At 38.8% G+C, this 15,014-nt stretch overlaps 1 protein-coding gene across 6 annotated transcripts in view; it reads left to right on the forward strand.

Annotated features, from left to right (window-relative positions):
• The window catches only part of CEP350 (centrosomal protein 350), a 69,666-nt gene that overhangs the window by 38,005 nt on the left and 16,647 nt on the right, over nucleotides 1-15,014 (forward strand). For 5 of the 6 annotated variants that reach the window (XM_058843021.1, XM_058843019.1, XM_058843023.1 and 2 more), the window contains exons 26-32: nucleotides 82-228; nucleotides 1,050-1,207; nucleotides 4,745-4,867; nucleotides 8,444-8,643; nucleotides 10,347-10,558; nucleotides 11,763-11,907; nucleotides 14,528-14,688. In XM_058843021.1, coding sequence (XP_058699004.1) covers nucleotides 82-228; nucleotides 1,050-1,207; nucleotides 4,745-4,867; nucleotides 8,444-8,643; nucleotides 10,347-10,558; nucleotides 11,763-11,907; nucleotides 14,528-14,688 — 1,146 coding nt within the window. The remainder of the gene's footprint in view (nucleotides 1-81; nucleotides 229-1,049; nucleotides 1,208-4,744; nucleotides 4,868-8,443; nucleotides 8,644-10,346; nucleotides 10,559-11,762; nucleotides 11,908-14,527; nucleotides 14,689-15,014) is intronic. The other variant, XM_058843025.1, reaches the window with a different exon arrangement.

Consider the following 15,014-nt stretch of genomic DNA (forward strand, 5'->3'; position numbering starts at 1 on the left):
CAAGGTCACTGTGGCAGCTTTCAGTGTGTTCTTGAGAGAGGTCTGTCAGTGTTCTTACACTGAATCTTTTATACCTAAAAGGCAGAAATTAAACGTCTCCAGGAGGCAAACAAGGCTGCTCGGAAGGAGAGGCAGCTCATCCTTAAACAGCAGGCGGAAATCGAGCGAATCCGTCAGACTACAATGAAACTGCAGGAAAAACTGAAGTCTGCAGGAGAAAATAAACTGGTGAGTGTTCAGCACAGAAGCTGCAGTCTTCCCTCTTCAGCCTTGCAACTTCAGTGTTTATAGGAATGGAAGGCTACTAGATTGGACCTATCACTTGGAAGTTTTGTCTGCCTGAAATGGTCTCACCCCTTCATCTCAGCAATTTATGTTTAATTTCTTTAGAGCATCATTTAAGGAAACACCTTTGGAGAAGTTACAAAATGTTTTAAATGCACAATAGATGGTGTTTGTTCATTCTCAAGCTGAACTAATGACTTTGGGAATGTGACTTTTTTGATGCTTAGATTTCTCAGGCTTTGATTTTTGTTTGATTATTTTTCAGGCCCAAAGTACTAAATGTAAGCACCAACCCCAAAACTTCCTGCTGTGTGTGTTAGTGTAATTATGCTAAATTTCTTGCATCTACTTTACAAGGTAGCAAAATGAGGTTTTTGGCACCTGGCTGCCTCCTTACAAAATTTTGAGAAGACACAAGTTTAATAGTAATACTTTAGAAGAGCTTAGTTTCCTGTTTGGGTAACTGAATTCTGGTGGTTTGTTGCTTTGTGGGACTTTATGGTTGTTTGCTTGTTTGTTTGTGGTTTTTGTTTGATTGTTTTTGTTATTTTGTTCTGGATACAGTTAGAGGAAAAGTTAAATTATGGAGAGAAAGGGTGTGCTAAAAATGAGGTTATTAAGTTAAATCTGCAAGTGGACAGACTTATCTCAAGCAGTATTTCATGCAGTAATCTAGCAATTACAAGCTAAATTAACACAGTTTTTTAAAGGATTTTGGAATATTCTTTTAATGCTTCTTGTTCATTTTAACCCTTTAATTGCAGGAGCTTCCCAGTGAGGATGACATCAAGCAGAGCAATGGTTCTAGCCCACTTCCAACTGATGCAGAAACACGCAGTCCTTCTCCAATCTCCATCTCCAGCAGTGAGACCAGCAGCATTATGCAGAAACTTAAAAAAATGCGCAGCAGAATGGATGAAAAGTAACTACGTATTTTTTTTCTTTCACAAAATTTTGATATTTTAATGGAACAAATTGGTTTGGCCCACATCTGCACTAAAAATGGCCATCAGAAATATTAATGGTGTTGATATCACACTTTGATCTGAATTGCCTGAAAAACAGCTGATTTGGAAGCATGAATAAAACTATGTTAATCTTTGAATATAATAATTTAAAAGCTACGGTTCTTGCATGATACTAAGATTCAAACATTATGGCAGACCATGTGGTCAAGGTTTTATTGTAGAAGATTTGGTTTAATATTCTTTGTACTTGATAGAGTTGGTAAAAACACATCAGCTTAAGAGATGTTGATGTTTGTAAGTACAAGGAATGTGGACAGGTTCTGGCTTCACAGCACATCTTGTAAGAGTTTCTCTTACAATGAGAGCCCTGAAGTCAAATGGTCAAAATGGTGCCTGTATTTTGTATCTCCCCTTTTACCTTAAAGAGTGAAAAAATATAGGGAGTGAGACTCTGGAATTACGGTGTCAATTTGAATTTTGAGTTGAAATGTAAATTATAATAGCAATTGTTTTATGCAAAAAAATAGTAACTGAGTTTCAGATCTGGCTCACAGAAAGACACTGAAGTGGTCAGGTATGTGATTTCTATCTAATTGTCCAGCTGCTGAATTTTGATTCTGATTGCATTAAAATCAGCTAGAATGAATTCTTTAAATATTTTCTTTATTAATGGAGGTGATCTGTATGTGGCTGAGAATATATGTGGTTTACAGGTTGGAGAAATGTTGAAAATGTTTGTAAGGCACCAGAGGAAATAACAAAATCTGTTTGCAGTTCCTGGGTCTGAAAACCTAAAATGAACCTCCTGATTTCACCTATGAAGTTGTTTTAGATAAAAAATTGTTTATGCATCCTTTCAGTGTAGGATTAGTTTGTGTGCACAAAACATCCCAAACACTTTAATCACTTGTGCCCTAAATTCTTATTTGAGACTAATTAATTGAAAGTCTGGCTTCTGCCAGTTGCCACAAGAAATAGTCTTTACTTAAACAATTCTTTAGAGCTTAGAACTAAGATAGTCACTGCACTTTAGTCCGTGTGGGTGACCTTTGGAATGTGTTTCCCCTTGAGACTCCAAACACAGCTGGATAAAACCTCACAAAACAAGCAGTGCCATGTAAAGGCCAGCTGTCCATGACTCCTTAGCAGCCTGTTTGCTTGCAATTATTTGAGAAGCACATTTCCCACCCATGTGTTTGAGTATGATGAAAATAAAACCCAACAGCAGTAAGGGAGGCTTTGATATAAGTAGGAAAAAAGTTAAAACATGTTGTAATTTCATGGCCTTCTAGCCCAAGTTGATTGCTGTTTTATTCAGACTCCTCTGGTGGCATCTGGTAAACTGAACAGCTAAAATCACTGATAGTTAGAAGATTCTGAGGTCATATTTCCAAAACTAAACTCCTAGGATTCCAAGTGGTATGAAAACCACCCCATCATCATAGTGGCAAATTCTCAAAGTATCTTTTGAGACTGATAAATTACTTAAGATGGGGACTTGAAAAGCTTGTGTGTTGTAGGCCATGCTGACTTCTAGGATTTCAAGAATTTATTTTTTTTTCTCCTGATCTTATTTTTTTGTTAAAAGAGGGTCTCTATCTTATTTTTTCCCACAAACAAATTCAACAAATTGAAACTGATTAAAAAAATCAATCTACAGCTTGCGAATTTTGAGATACAGTATTAGTGCTAAAAGAGATGACAAATATACTTGTATATCCAATACTTCCTTTGCAATTTTTATCAGCTAGTGGGTTTATCAATATTCTTGAAATCTTATTTTTTCAAAGTACCTTCATTTCTAAGCAACATTTACAATTGCATAAAGACTTAGATATTACAAGGGATGGTAGCAGATATAAAGTATGTTCTACCTTTAGAAATATTTTAGTTATCATTTGATTAGTATTGTATGTAGTTGGAAATATTGCTCACCTGGAGAATACTTTTCAAAAGCTGGATACCAGGATTTGAGATGGAACAATTTTAGGCAGATCAAGTGGAAATTGTGTGTGATCTATGTGGTCATATGTTTTTGGTTTTATGGTTTTAAAAGTCTTGGATTGTTGTATATGTTCAAAGGAGAAAGTATTTTATGTAAGCATAAATGATTCTCTAAAACTTGATTACCCTCTTGCACAGTTCTTGCACACCCTTGGCAGGTGTTTTGGTAGTGACAGCAGTGCTTATTGATTGAAAAAAAGTGCTCCCTTGGTATCTTTTTTTTTTTAATGTCCTGATTTGTAAAACACATAAAAATAACAGTGAGATGTTTGGTTTGGGGTGTAATGATAGCAAGCTGCCATTTGAGGGGAATCAGGGTGGGAAGTAGGGCTCAAGGGAAGAAACTGAATGATAAAGACAAAGAATCTAGAGGAAGGAAGGAATTGGGAAAGCCTGCTACGCTGGATTTGCTGTACACCACAGCAAGGTGGAAATCCTTTGGCTTCCTTACTTAGCAGGAAGCTTTAATATTTGTCGTCTGCTAAAAGGGGAATGAAAGAATAGTTCTGTTTTCATTTTAACTGATGAGTCTGTGTAGCCTGCATGTGAACAGGAGCATGCTCTGTCAAAGACAATTAACCACTTTCCCCTGGCTTTCCTTGCATATGCAGCATTAATGATAATCTGTGCAATAATTGATTAAATGCTTATTTTCATTTGCTTTTCCTTAATGTGCTTCTTAGCTTGCATTGTAGTTGATAGAGCTAAATGGAGCATGGTATTTTTCTATAAATTTGATAATTCATTAGGAATTAGCTTAAAATGGTAGTACTTTTAAGAAATACCATTTTAAGCAGAGCTGTAAGTTATATAGATTTTTTTTAAAAACAATAAGTATTATCCTTCTGCAGTTAGTACTTCAAATGAAATATATGAGTATTCTGAGAACAAGTCTATACTTTGTTGCAAAAAATCCCAGTTAGCAGCTAGAATGTGAATGGTGGGTATATCTTGGACCCTTTTCCTGGAACTGTTAATGTTTTAGAAGTAAATTATTTAATCTTTTTTCTTTGCTCTTTCACTGGTGCTTACCTTACTGTAGAAATAATTTTATTGAGGTTTCACCAGGTGAAAAAAATGTGTTTGAAGTTTCAGACCAGCAAATTGTTGATATTACAAAACCAGCATGCTCTTCAGTACCAATAATACACTCTTTTGAGAGAATAGTATGAGAGAGAGGTCAAGCTGAGATACATTAACTGGCACCTGTGGAAATATGCATCAAAGTAATAAAACTCCAATATTTAAAGAAAAATACAGCAGTGTAAAAGTAACTTGTCTTTCATTAACAGAAAACAGTGTTATAAGTGTATGTTCTATAACCTTTTGCATAACAGTGTATAGTTTTTGTACTGCATATGTTGGGTATTAACTATACAATGTTAAATGCAATTAATTTTAAAATTCTTTGCCAGATGCTGTCCTTTTCTCATTCTTTCTGCCTTAATTGCTATCTTAGTTTTAAACTCTTCCTCCTTATTTTGTAGACACTGCTCTCCTGTTCACTACTTCTTCTCTGTCTTTACGTCTCACCACTGGGCCTCTCTCAGTGTCTGTTTTCCCAACCTCCACCCCAAATTCCAGCTGTATATCTACAACCAATTGGTCAGGTAACTGTATATTTCTCCAGTGATAGACTCTTTGATAGAGCATGCTCTGTTCAGTCCTAGAAAGTCCAGAGGTTCTTCAGCAATGGACACATTTGACACTCACCTCACTGTTTCCAGATCTTTATCAATGACATAGGGGGATCACTCCACCCTCAGCACCAAGCTGAGCAGTGCAGTTGATTTGCTGGAGGGAAGGGATGCCATCCAGAGGGACCTGGACAAGCTTGAGGAGTGGGCCAGTGTGACCCTCATGGAGGTCAACAAGGCCAAGTGCAAGGCCCTGCACCTGGGTCAGGACAATCCCTGCTATCAGTTCAGTCTGGGGAGTCAATGGATTGAGAGCAGCTCTTCAAAGAAGGACTTGGAGATGCTGATAGACCAAAAAATTTGGTATCACTCTGCAGTGTACACTTGCAGCCCAGAAAACCGACTTTGTTTTGGGCTGCATGGAAAAACAGCAGGTTGAGGAAGGTGATTCTACCCCTCTACTCCACTCTGGTGGGACCCCAGCTGCAGTCCTGTGTCCAGCTCTGGGGTCCTCAGTGCAAGAAGGACATGAACCTGTAGGAGCAGGTTTGGAGGAAGCCACAGGAAATAAAAGAGAGGGGACACCTTTCCTATGAAGGAAGGTTGAGAAAGTTGGGCTTGTTCAGTCTGGAGAAGAGAAGGCTCCAGGGAGACCTTATTGTACTTTTTCAGCATATACAGTGAGGTTATAAGAAAAATGGAGAGACACGAGGGCCTTAGTGATAGGGCAAAGGGTAATGGTTTTAGGCTGAGAGGGTAGACCTAGATTAAATGTAAAGAAAAAGTTTTTTGCTGTGAGGTTGGTGAAGCACTGACACAAGTTGCCCGGAGAAACAACCTGTCCCCTCTCCAGAAGTGTTCAAGGCCGAGTCAGATGGGGCTTTGAGCAACCTGGTCTAGCAAAAGGAGTGCCTGCCTATGGTATGATCTCTAGATGATCTCTAATGTCCCTTCCAACCCAAACCATTCCAGGATTCTAATCTCTTATTCCCACTGTGTTCTGAGTAGCAAACAGACAGTTCATTTTGCTCCCGCTGTCTGGGTACTGCTTCAGAATAGCTGCTGAAACCTCATTGTTTGGGCTTGTAGTCAATAAACCTTAAAATGTACAAGTACAGTTTAGAGCAGCAGGTTAATACTAATATTTGAAATGCATGGATAAAATGTGTGATGTTAGCACCAGGGAAATAGACTTTGAAATCATGCTGCTGTAATCTGAGTGCTGCTGCTTCCTCATTGCTCCCCCACATTTCAAGCTGCATAGGTGGCAGACGTGCTTTTGCAAATTTTTTTTTCTGCTTTTGAGGATAAATGTGTACGCTTGGTGTTGCAACTGGAACCCTCTAGACTGCAGTAAATATTAAGGCAATGCACCTGCTATTTTGTGGCTCTGGTCTTTAATACCCCAGGGTTATGAAAGGGTCTGCATCTTTGGCCATGCTGCTTTGATCCTCCTCTTCTTGTAGGTTTTTTGTTGGTATCCTCTTTCTCTCCCATCACTTCTGTTGACTTATCTTTCTTATGAACTAGTTTTTGTGTGGTAATTATTTTCATGGCATTTCATTAATTCTCCTGTTTGTAGTCTTCTGGGTTAATTCATTTGACATCTGCTTTTAAGGAGTCCTGTTCTTTTGAATACATTTATTTCAGCCTTTCTCTTTCATTTTATTTCTACTGGACTTGCCTCTCTCAAGATCCAGTAAACTGCAAAACTTTCTGATGAAATCAAACAGTAGAAAGAAAGAAGAAAAAGTTGCTTTTTGCATTGAGGTCATTTTAAGATGACCTCCAAAACAAGTTCCAGACATATGATCTGCTGGACTAATCGGTAATGATGTGTGTGTGAGAGTACGAGTGGATGGATCTGATAGTGCTGGTGAAAGACACAACATTGTCATGACTGTCCCTGTCATCTTTGTAATGCAATTGCTGTTGGTAGTTTGCTCTCTTAATGATACCGGCCTGTCAGTTTCACCTAAGTGTAGATGATGCTTGATGTTTGTCTATAGAAAGTGATAAAATAATGCACATAAATCATGCAATCTGTCAGCTTGGAGGTGGCTCAGAGTTTCTGAGGTGCTTCTGTTTTTCACCTCCTCTTGTTTCGACCATTAGAAAGAAGATTGTGGTCGTCTCTAAGTGGCTTCTGAAACTTTTTGTGTCATAACTTGCTCCCTTTGTCTGAATCTGTCTTAATGAAGGACTCATCTGAATCTCAACCTTTCTGATCAACTGCCAGCTCACTTTTCCAGGGAGCAGGACAAACACTAAGTGAGCAAACGAGAAATGTCCCTTAGCAGGCACGACCTGCACAGTAGTCATTTGGCCATTCCAGTCTCTGTAAATAAAAGGGTTTTTTGAAACATAAGAGCTTAAAAGCACAAATGAGATTATTATCTGCTTTGCAGCTTAAAAACTTTGATGCTAAGTGCTTGGGATGGCTTGAAAATTATAAGGACATTTGCAAAAACAAAGTATCACAAGTCTTTCAAGTCTGCCTTCTACCAGTACCACAACTTCTGTACCAGTGGCAAACTCTCTCTAGCTGGCAAACTATGGACTTTCTGCAGTGGTTCTGTGACATCTTTGAGTTTTCAGTGTAGATAAATGTATTGATGACAGACACTCTTCTCTAGGCTTGGCATGCCAGAGGAAGTGTGTGCAATTCATGTTGAACTTGTTTCCAATTTACTGTCTGAAAGGTTAAGTGCTATGGTTACTTCAGTGCTCAGAAATGAGACAGGAGCTGGCAAAGAGAACAACGTGCACACAAAGCTATTCATACCTACAAAATCCTGTGAGAGTTTTGTCGGTTCTAAGGTTTCATGGATCACTTACAAGCTCTTTGACAGAAAGAAAGAAAATACCTGTGAATTTTCAGCATGAGCTTTAATTTTTATTTCTTCTTAAACTACTAGCTAGATATATTAGGAGCTGGGAAGAAACAGTCCAGCATTGTTATTCTCTTGATGCTGTCAGCTCACAATTAACATTCCAAGTGTGTCAATCCATAGAGATGATGCTTAAATGAAGAAGGATTAAAGCTCCAGGAGGACTATTAAAATAGAATCACCTTCTCTTATAATAACATATTAGAAAAAATCTGTGGGGCAACTGAGGTTACAACTTTTTCTGTCACTGGGATTAGCAAAAAAAAAAGTTAATTTTTCAAATGGTCACAGCTTTCTAGAAGGTTCCAGTTTAATACCACAGGTACTTTTCATTTCCTGAAATTGGGAACTTTTTCTGTTCAGTTAAGCAAATAGTTTGTAGCACTTTTAATGATTTTTGAAGATTTTTAAAATGTAAACAGCCTGCTTACAGTATGATGTAGACATTACTTCCTGCAGAGAAAGGAACTCTTGTCTACTTGTGGGGTTTTTGCAGCAGCACATCAGAAGTCTGGGAGATAGCAGTTATTGTGGATATTATCCTAGAAAACAAACAGAACAACTGCGACTCTGGGAATGGTGGCAATGGAGCATCTGGGTGTTGGGAGCTCGGGGTTTGGCTGGCTGGTTTGCCATTGTCCTGTGCTCTGCCTGTCAGGTTCCTCACCAAGCGGGAACAGAAGCTGATGCAGCGCCGACAGCACGCGGAGGAGCTGCTGGAGTGGAAACGCCGCCTGGACGCAGAGGAAGCAGAAATACGGCGGATGGAAAAGCAGGCTCTGGCTGCCTGGGATAAAGAGCTGCTCAAAACCAAGATAGCCAAGAAAGAGCTGGGGGATCAGAGAACTGAGCCCAAAGGTATCTGGAATTGGGGGGAAGTGACACATATGACAAGAGTGAAGCATAATTTGACACAAGGATTGCTTAGGTTTGCAGTTGTTTCCTTTTCTGATATTTTGGTTGTTTTCTGGACACTTCTAGAATCTCAATTTCTGTACTCTGTAGCCTGTTATACACCATAGTTAAATGTGTATTTCTCCTTTGCTATGTATCCTCCCAAGTGAACAGTGAAGCATAAGCCCATCAGTCACTTCTACGTACAATTTTTAAACTGTACTTCTATCTTTTGAAGCAGAATTATTGCAGTATGGCATGGTCTTTTGCTGGTAGTCTTCTGAACTTACTCTGTTAAAACCATTTTCCCCAGCAAAATGTCTCTGCTTGTTAGCTTTAGTACTATTGGTGAGGATTGCTCCTGTCAGGGGCTACTTTGCCACTGTCTGTGTTTTCAGAAAATTAAAAAGAATGTTTTCTTCCCTCTGTTGTTAATGCAACCTATTTGAAATGTGATAAAGTATTCTAGGATGTAATTAGTATAAATTATGCTATCCTGAGGAAATATTTAATTCCCAGATGTTGGAAGCTAGAGCTTTACAGTTCTGTCTTAAGTGGATCATGCTGAAGCACAGGGAACTGCAGTGAGAGAAAATTATTTCAGGGATTGTTCTAAAAACATATCTGTTTTCTTTTTTTCCCTGCTTTGCTGCAAGTAGGCAACACATCCTTTGAATGTTCAAATAGAATTCAGAGTAATGCCCTATTACACTTGTTACTGAAAGCAGGCATGTGGATTTTAGGCATTGTAAGACATTTTAAAGATTGTATGGGTTAGTAAGTTCCAATGAACAAAAATTCAGCATGAATACTGCATTCTTATCAATAAGTGAGAAAACAGCTTTGCTTTGTACTGATTGTATCTACCAGTAAGCACTGGAGCACAGCCCTGCTTCAGAAGGAAAAGTCCTTCTCCCCAGCCTTTACTCAAACACTGAATAGTTCTCCATGGGTGCCTCAGTAATGCCATGGCTACTGCGGAATTTAGTAAACAGGAATATTGAAAACCCAAATTATTATTTTGTTTGTTGCCATTTGAGAGACTCATGATGAAATCATAACATTAAAATGTTTTCTACAACTACTGTAAAGGAAGCAATCAATTCTAAATTCAAGATCTGGCCTGCAGATTATATGCTCCTCCATGACTTCTTCAGACTAATAGTGACTCTTGCTTCTGTATGGTCAACTGGAAGGACAGGTTTCCCTAATAATCTTTTTGGAGTGTGTTGTCTGGAAAGTGTTAGAATATCCTCAAAACATCTTTATTTTAGATATTCAGCAATTGGTAAGAATATTGGGCAGTTTTCACAGATGTCCAGAATCATTTGGATTGGAAAAGGCCTCGTGAGATCATAATGTCCAACCTTTTACTGATACCACCTTGTTAACTAGACCAGGGCACTAAGTGCCTTATCCACTTGTTTCTTGAGCACAAATCATAGCTTTAAATCATTCTTCTCTGGTAAACAGGCTTGTTCTTGGTAAATATTTCACCATCAGTGTCTAGTGAGTGAAATAATGCTCGTTTGACATGTACTGGTAGCAGTTACTACTTTATCTGCAGCCAGCATAGAAAGTTTGCCTTCAACCTTACCCCTTCAGCCTCTGCATATAAGATGGTGCAAGTTCTGATGTGCTTTGTTTTTCCTCTCATTGAATCTCAGAAACAGCTAGTGAGGAAGAGTCTCCAGTGCCTTCTTGCTCTCATCTGAATAGTGAAAGCTCTATCCCAGAAGATCTTGGCAGTCTGGCTGCTGAATCTGTCCCATTAGAGCCCATGGGCCATGGACAGCCAGAAAGCCCAGATCAGAGTACAATTAATGAAGAAATGGCTTATTCTGAAGATTTCAAGTCCTCTACCTCGCCTGGCAAACTGGTGAGTGAGCTATTCTGCTGTATGTACTCTTACACACTTTCAGGGAAGTGGCAAGTACAGCCATCCCAGTTGTCAAAGTAGAGATTACACTGTTAACTAAATCAGCTTTCTGTGCTTGTGATACCATTTCACGTTACTGTGAGTAATCATTGTGATCAGAGGTGTGCTTTGAAGTCTTGAGGAAATATTGTTTCCGCAGAGTTTAGATATTTTTAAACTTGTGGGTAGTCTAGAAAAACATTTTGCGTATGTCATGCAGGTATGCAGTGCTAAGTGGTGGAACACTGACCCAGTTTAGCAGTGTGAATTAGCTGTAGGCTAGCTTGTTGCCATTGTATAAATTCTTTGAGGCTGTGGAAGCTATGCTCTGTTTTTCCACTTTGCCTTATTTGCAAGTAATGTATCCCAAAGTGTAGCTATGGGATGAAGAAGGAGACCTGTAACCTCATGCACAGTCCTTTGGGTTTCATATTGTGTCTGCTTGCTGCTTAATTCTGCCTTATTGTTCTATTCCAATTGTTATTTCTAGTTGGATGATAATTTTGATGAGTTTCATCCTGATAACTTTGCCCTGTGCTCAATAAGACAGAAAATGCAGTGTCTGTGGAGTAAAATAACTGCTTATCTAGACTTATTACAAATACTTTCATGGCAGATTTTCTGAGGAGATAATAATAAAATGTCTAATGTGTGCCAGAGGTTATGTCCAAGGTGTTTTAAAGGTTTGTAGGATAATGTTGAAGCATTAAGTAGCATTTTGGGAGAACATTTGCTCTTTGAATTTTTGCCTGGCCTCAGAAAAATAGTGCTCTGTTGTTTCACTGATTCACAATGTCATCTTGTACCCTTTACATGAAGTGGTTAACTTTATTAGTTTATTTACTAGGAGTTCCTATTGCTGCAGATGACACAAATGTATTGAACACTTGTGAGTCAGAGCCATGTCAGTTCACTTAGGTGGTAGTAAAGTAGTCCAAGCAGGTTTATTGAAATCTAGGCTCAAAGTAAGTAGTCAGTTGTTGCTGTTCTTGGTATTATTGTTTCATTACCTAGGAAAGATTATATTCTTCTTAAGATTGTTGTGTAGGTACCACTGTTTGAGATGTCCTCTTGTCCTGCTGTTCTTTCCTTGTAACTGGCTCCTGATGACAGTGATCTTTTACTTTCAAACTACAATTATTTATTTATCCTTTTCTTTTGTCAGTCTCCTCCTAAAAGCAGCTTATCTGTATCAAGGCAAGACTCCAGCAAAGGCAGCCACAGAACGGGAGGACAGCTACGTTCACCAGTGAAGTCCCACCAGACATCTCACAACTGGTCTGATGAATCTTTATCTATGACACAGTCAGGTAGGTGTAATACCTAGTTGGCTTTAAATTGCTTTTTCAAAGCTTTTGCTTTTAACAAACTTGAAATGCAGACATAGATGTGGGGAGGCAGACAAATTCCTGGAAATTGCCAAGGCTTGGGGTTGGTGGGAGTATTTTCCCATTATGTAATTTGATCTCTTCAGCTGAAGAAGATCTTAATCTAAGAAGGTTTGTACTTTATATCTTCTCATAGAAAGCAGTACAGGTTCTGCAAACACATCTGAAGAAGATAAGAGTCAATAGTTAAGGTGGTCCTAGGATTTAAAAATCCCTCCTCCTGCACCCAGCTCCAGAAGCAGAACAGCTCTGTTACATGGCAATATGGGAGAGACCTTTGGGCCTTCTCTGTTGTGTGCAGAATCAATGGATGCTTCAGGACACAGGGGTTTATTTTTGGAGGAGGGTTTGGTCTGTGTGCAGTAAAATTGAGCCCAAGGTGGCATTTTGAGCTATAAAATCTCCTGTATGGATTCATGATACCCTTTATCCAGTACCCAAGCTGGCTGCCAGTAAATGCTGAGGGGAGGAATACTGGAAGTGATCCAGAGCAGCCCTTTCCCTGCTGTGCTCTCAGTCATGTGGATTGCAGGGGTTCCTGAGCCACCATCCAGTGGGTCACCATTGTCCACTCTGTTCACCTGGGAATTCTCCTTTGACTCCTGTGCTTTTAGTCTCTAGAATATCTCATTTTCCACAGTGCAATTGATAGAGCACCATTAAATACTTCTTAGCAAATGAGATAGTATTTTCCTCCTTGCTTTTTTTTAGTGGTAAGTCCTCAGTGGAAAAAGAATTAGTAGGTTATCTTGTGTGTACAGGCTGTTGTTTGTGATGGTTGGTAACTTACTGTGATAAAAACCTAGGTATTTGCACTGAGTAATCTGTGTTGGGATTCTGTTTGGAGAGCAGTTTCCAACACAGTGAAGCTTTCAGCACCTTGATAGAATTATTTTAAAGCTCTGACTCATATAAGGAAGCCATTATGAAATGCAGAGCAGGCAACAGTGATCATGAAAATAAACTTGTGTAAAACAAAATGTTGTCAGTCTTTGATTTCAAATTCTAAAGAAAGGCATAAGAGGTGGGAAGCCGATCAGGATGGTTCTGGTTTCACAATAAATCATTCCATTGTAAAGAGGCAAATGTTCTGGCCTGCTGAGTAACCTTGAAGTCATTGCCCTGTCAGTCTGATGCATGCGTAGACAAGATTGTCAAAGATGAAAGCATGTGCAGATCTTTCCCTTATGAGTTGATCAAGAAATGCTGTAATTACATAGTGGTCACTTACTGTTAGGGAGGAGCTGTTAATTACAGTGGCATCACTGTAAAGTGCTCCTGATTAGCAAGTGAGATTCCATTCTTTTTGTTTGAGTTTTGTTTTTTTTAATTCTTTAAATGGTTAACAACAGTTGTTAATGCAGAAAGAATACAGCAGTTTGAATTTACTGGCTGTTGTTAAGAATTAAATCCTTCATTATGGTGGTTTGTTATGTTCAGAAAGGAGATGGATTAGGAAAATGTCAGCTGTTCCTGCTAGCTGACCAAAGCATATTGGTAACTGATTTTCTAAACTACTAAGTAAAGTAATTGGCATTTATGAGCATCCAGAAAATATTGCAGGTGATACTGAGCATTAGAAAAACAAAGCAGCCAAAATCATCCTCTTAGGAGCTGCAGCTATAGAAGAGGAAAGGGCACATCAGCTCAGGGAGGAGCTCCAGTGAGGCTGTGTCAGGCAAATACTTTAAAGGTAATTGTGGTAGCACCAATCTGGGACAAGGATCTTGTTTTGCCCTATGTTGGTATACATTTAAGACAAGAAACAAATGAACATGGTCAGGTGGATGGAAAAAAACAACTAATGAGAGACTGAGGCAGTCTCTCTGTAGAGTCTGAGAGACTAAGAGGAAATAAGGAAAGCAGAAATAAGAAAATCAGCAGAGTTACTGGTAGAATTGGGTTACCATGCAGAGACTAGAACTGAGTATCTGGGGAGTAACAATCTCTCCATTGTTCAAATTGACTTCCCTTCCAGCTGTTGGCCAGCCAGCTGTGTATTTCATAGATGTAATTAGTCTAGACGACAGAAAATCTGCACGGGCCAGAAACTTATACTTGGTTTGAAGTTCACTGTCCCAAGTGACATTCCCATCAATGAAGTGAACTCTGCAACTTGAAACTAGGTATAATAATTGTAAGCCTGTGTTTCAGATATATTTTTGGTGTGCAGCTTTGAGTTGTATTTCTAAATTTGTCAGAAAATTAATTTTTACAATACCCAACATGACAAGAAGCTAATGTTGAAGAGCATAAACCTGTGGTTGGTGTGAATAAGCTTGGTAACAAGTTGTTATATCAGAGCCTATCTCCTTTAAATTAGGCAAGATGCAACTCCTTTTTATATCTTACACATGTAGTAGTGTTGAGAATCTAAAATCCCACCTTAAGAGTCTTACTATATTAAATAATACGTTGATACTAAATTCTTTGACATTTTTCTTCAACTATATTTTGTAATTACTGGATGACTGTTTATTGCTTTGCTTAGAATTATTTTGTGAGGTGCAAGTTTGTAAAGGCTAAAACTGAACTCTTTCAGAAACCACCTCTGATCAAAGTGACATCGAAGGACGCATCAGGGCCCTGAAGGATGAACTAAGGAAAAGGAAATCTGTGGTTTACCAGCTGAAAAAGGAGCAGAAAAAGAGACAAAAGGAGAGACTGAAGGCCCAAGAAGCCAGTTTGATCAAACAACTGGAGGTTAGAAAGAGAAGAAAGAAGGGCCAAGTAACAGATTGCTAGCCTTGGATGAATCTTTATAGTATAGATGTTGTTGGCAGAATATTGTATCAACAGCTGTGAAAGACACATGGTTGTGATAGAAATGTGACTATTACACAGAATCACAGAACAGTTTGGGTTGGAAAGGACCTTGAAAATCCTTTAATTCCAACCCCCCTGCCATGAGCAGGGACAACTTCCACTAGAGCAAGTTGCTGAAAGCCTCATGCAACCTGACTGTTTAACCATTTCCAATCATGAAGCAGAGCCTTGAGGCAAAAATTCTATTTCCTTTTAAAATGTCT

The sequence above is a fragment of the Poecile atricapillus genome, chromosome 7 (assembly GCF_030490865.1).
Source record: "Poecile atricapillus isolate bPoeAtr1 chromosome 7, bPoeAtr1.hap1, whole genome shotgun sequence".
NCBI classification, from domain to species: Eukaryota; Metazoa; Chordata; class Aves; order Passeriformes; family Paridae; genus Poecile; species Poecile atricapillus.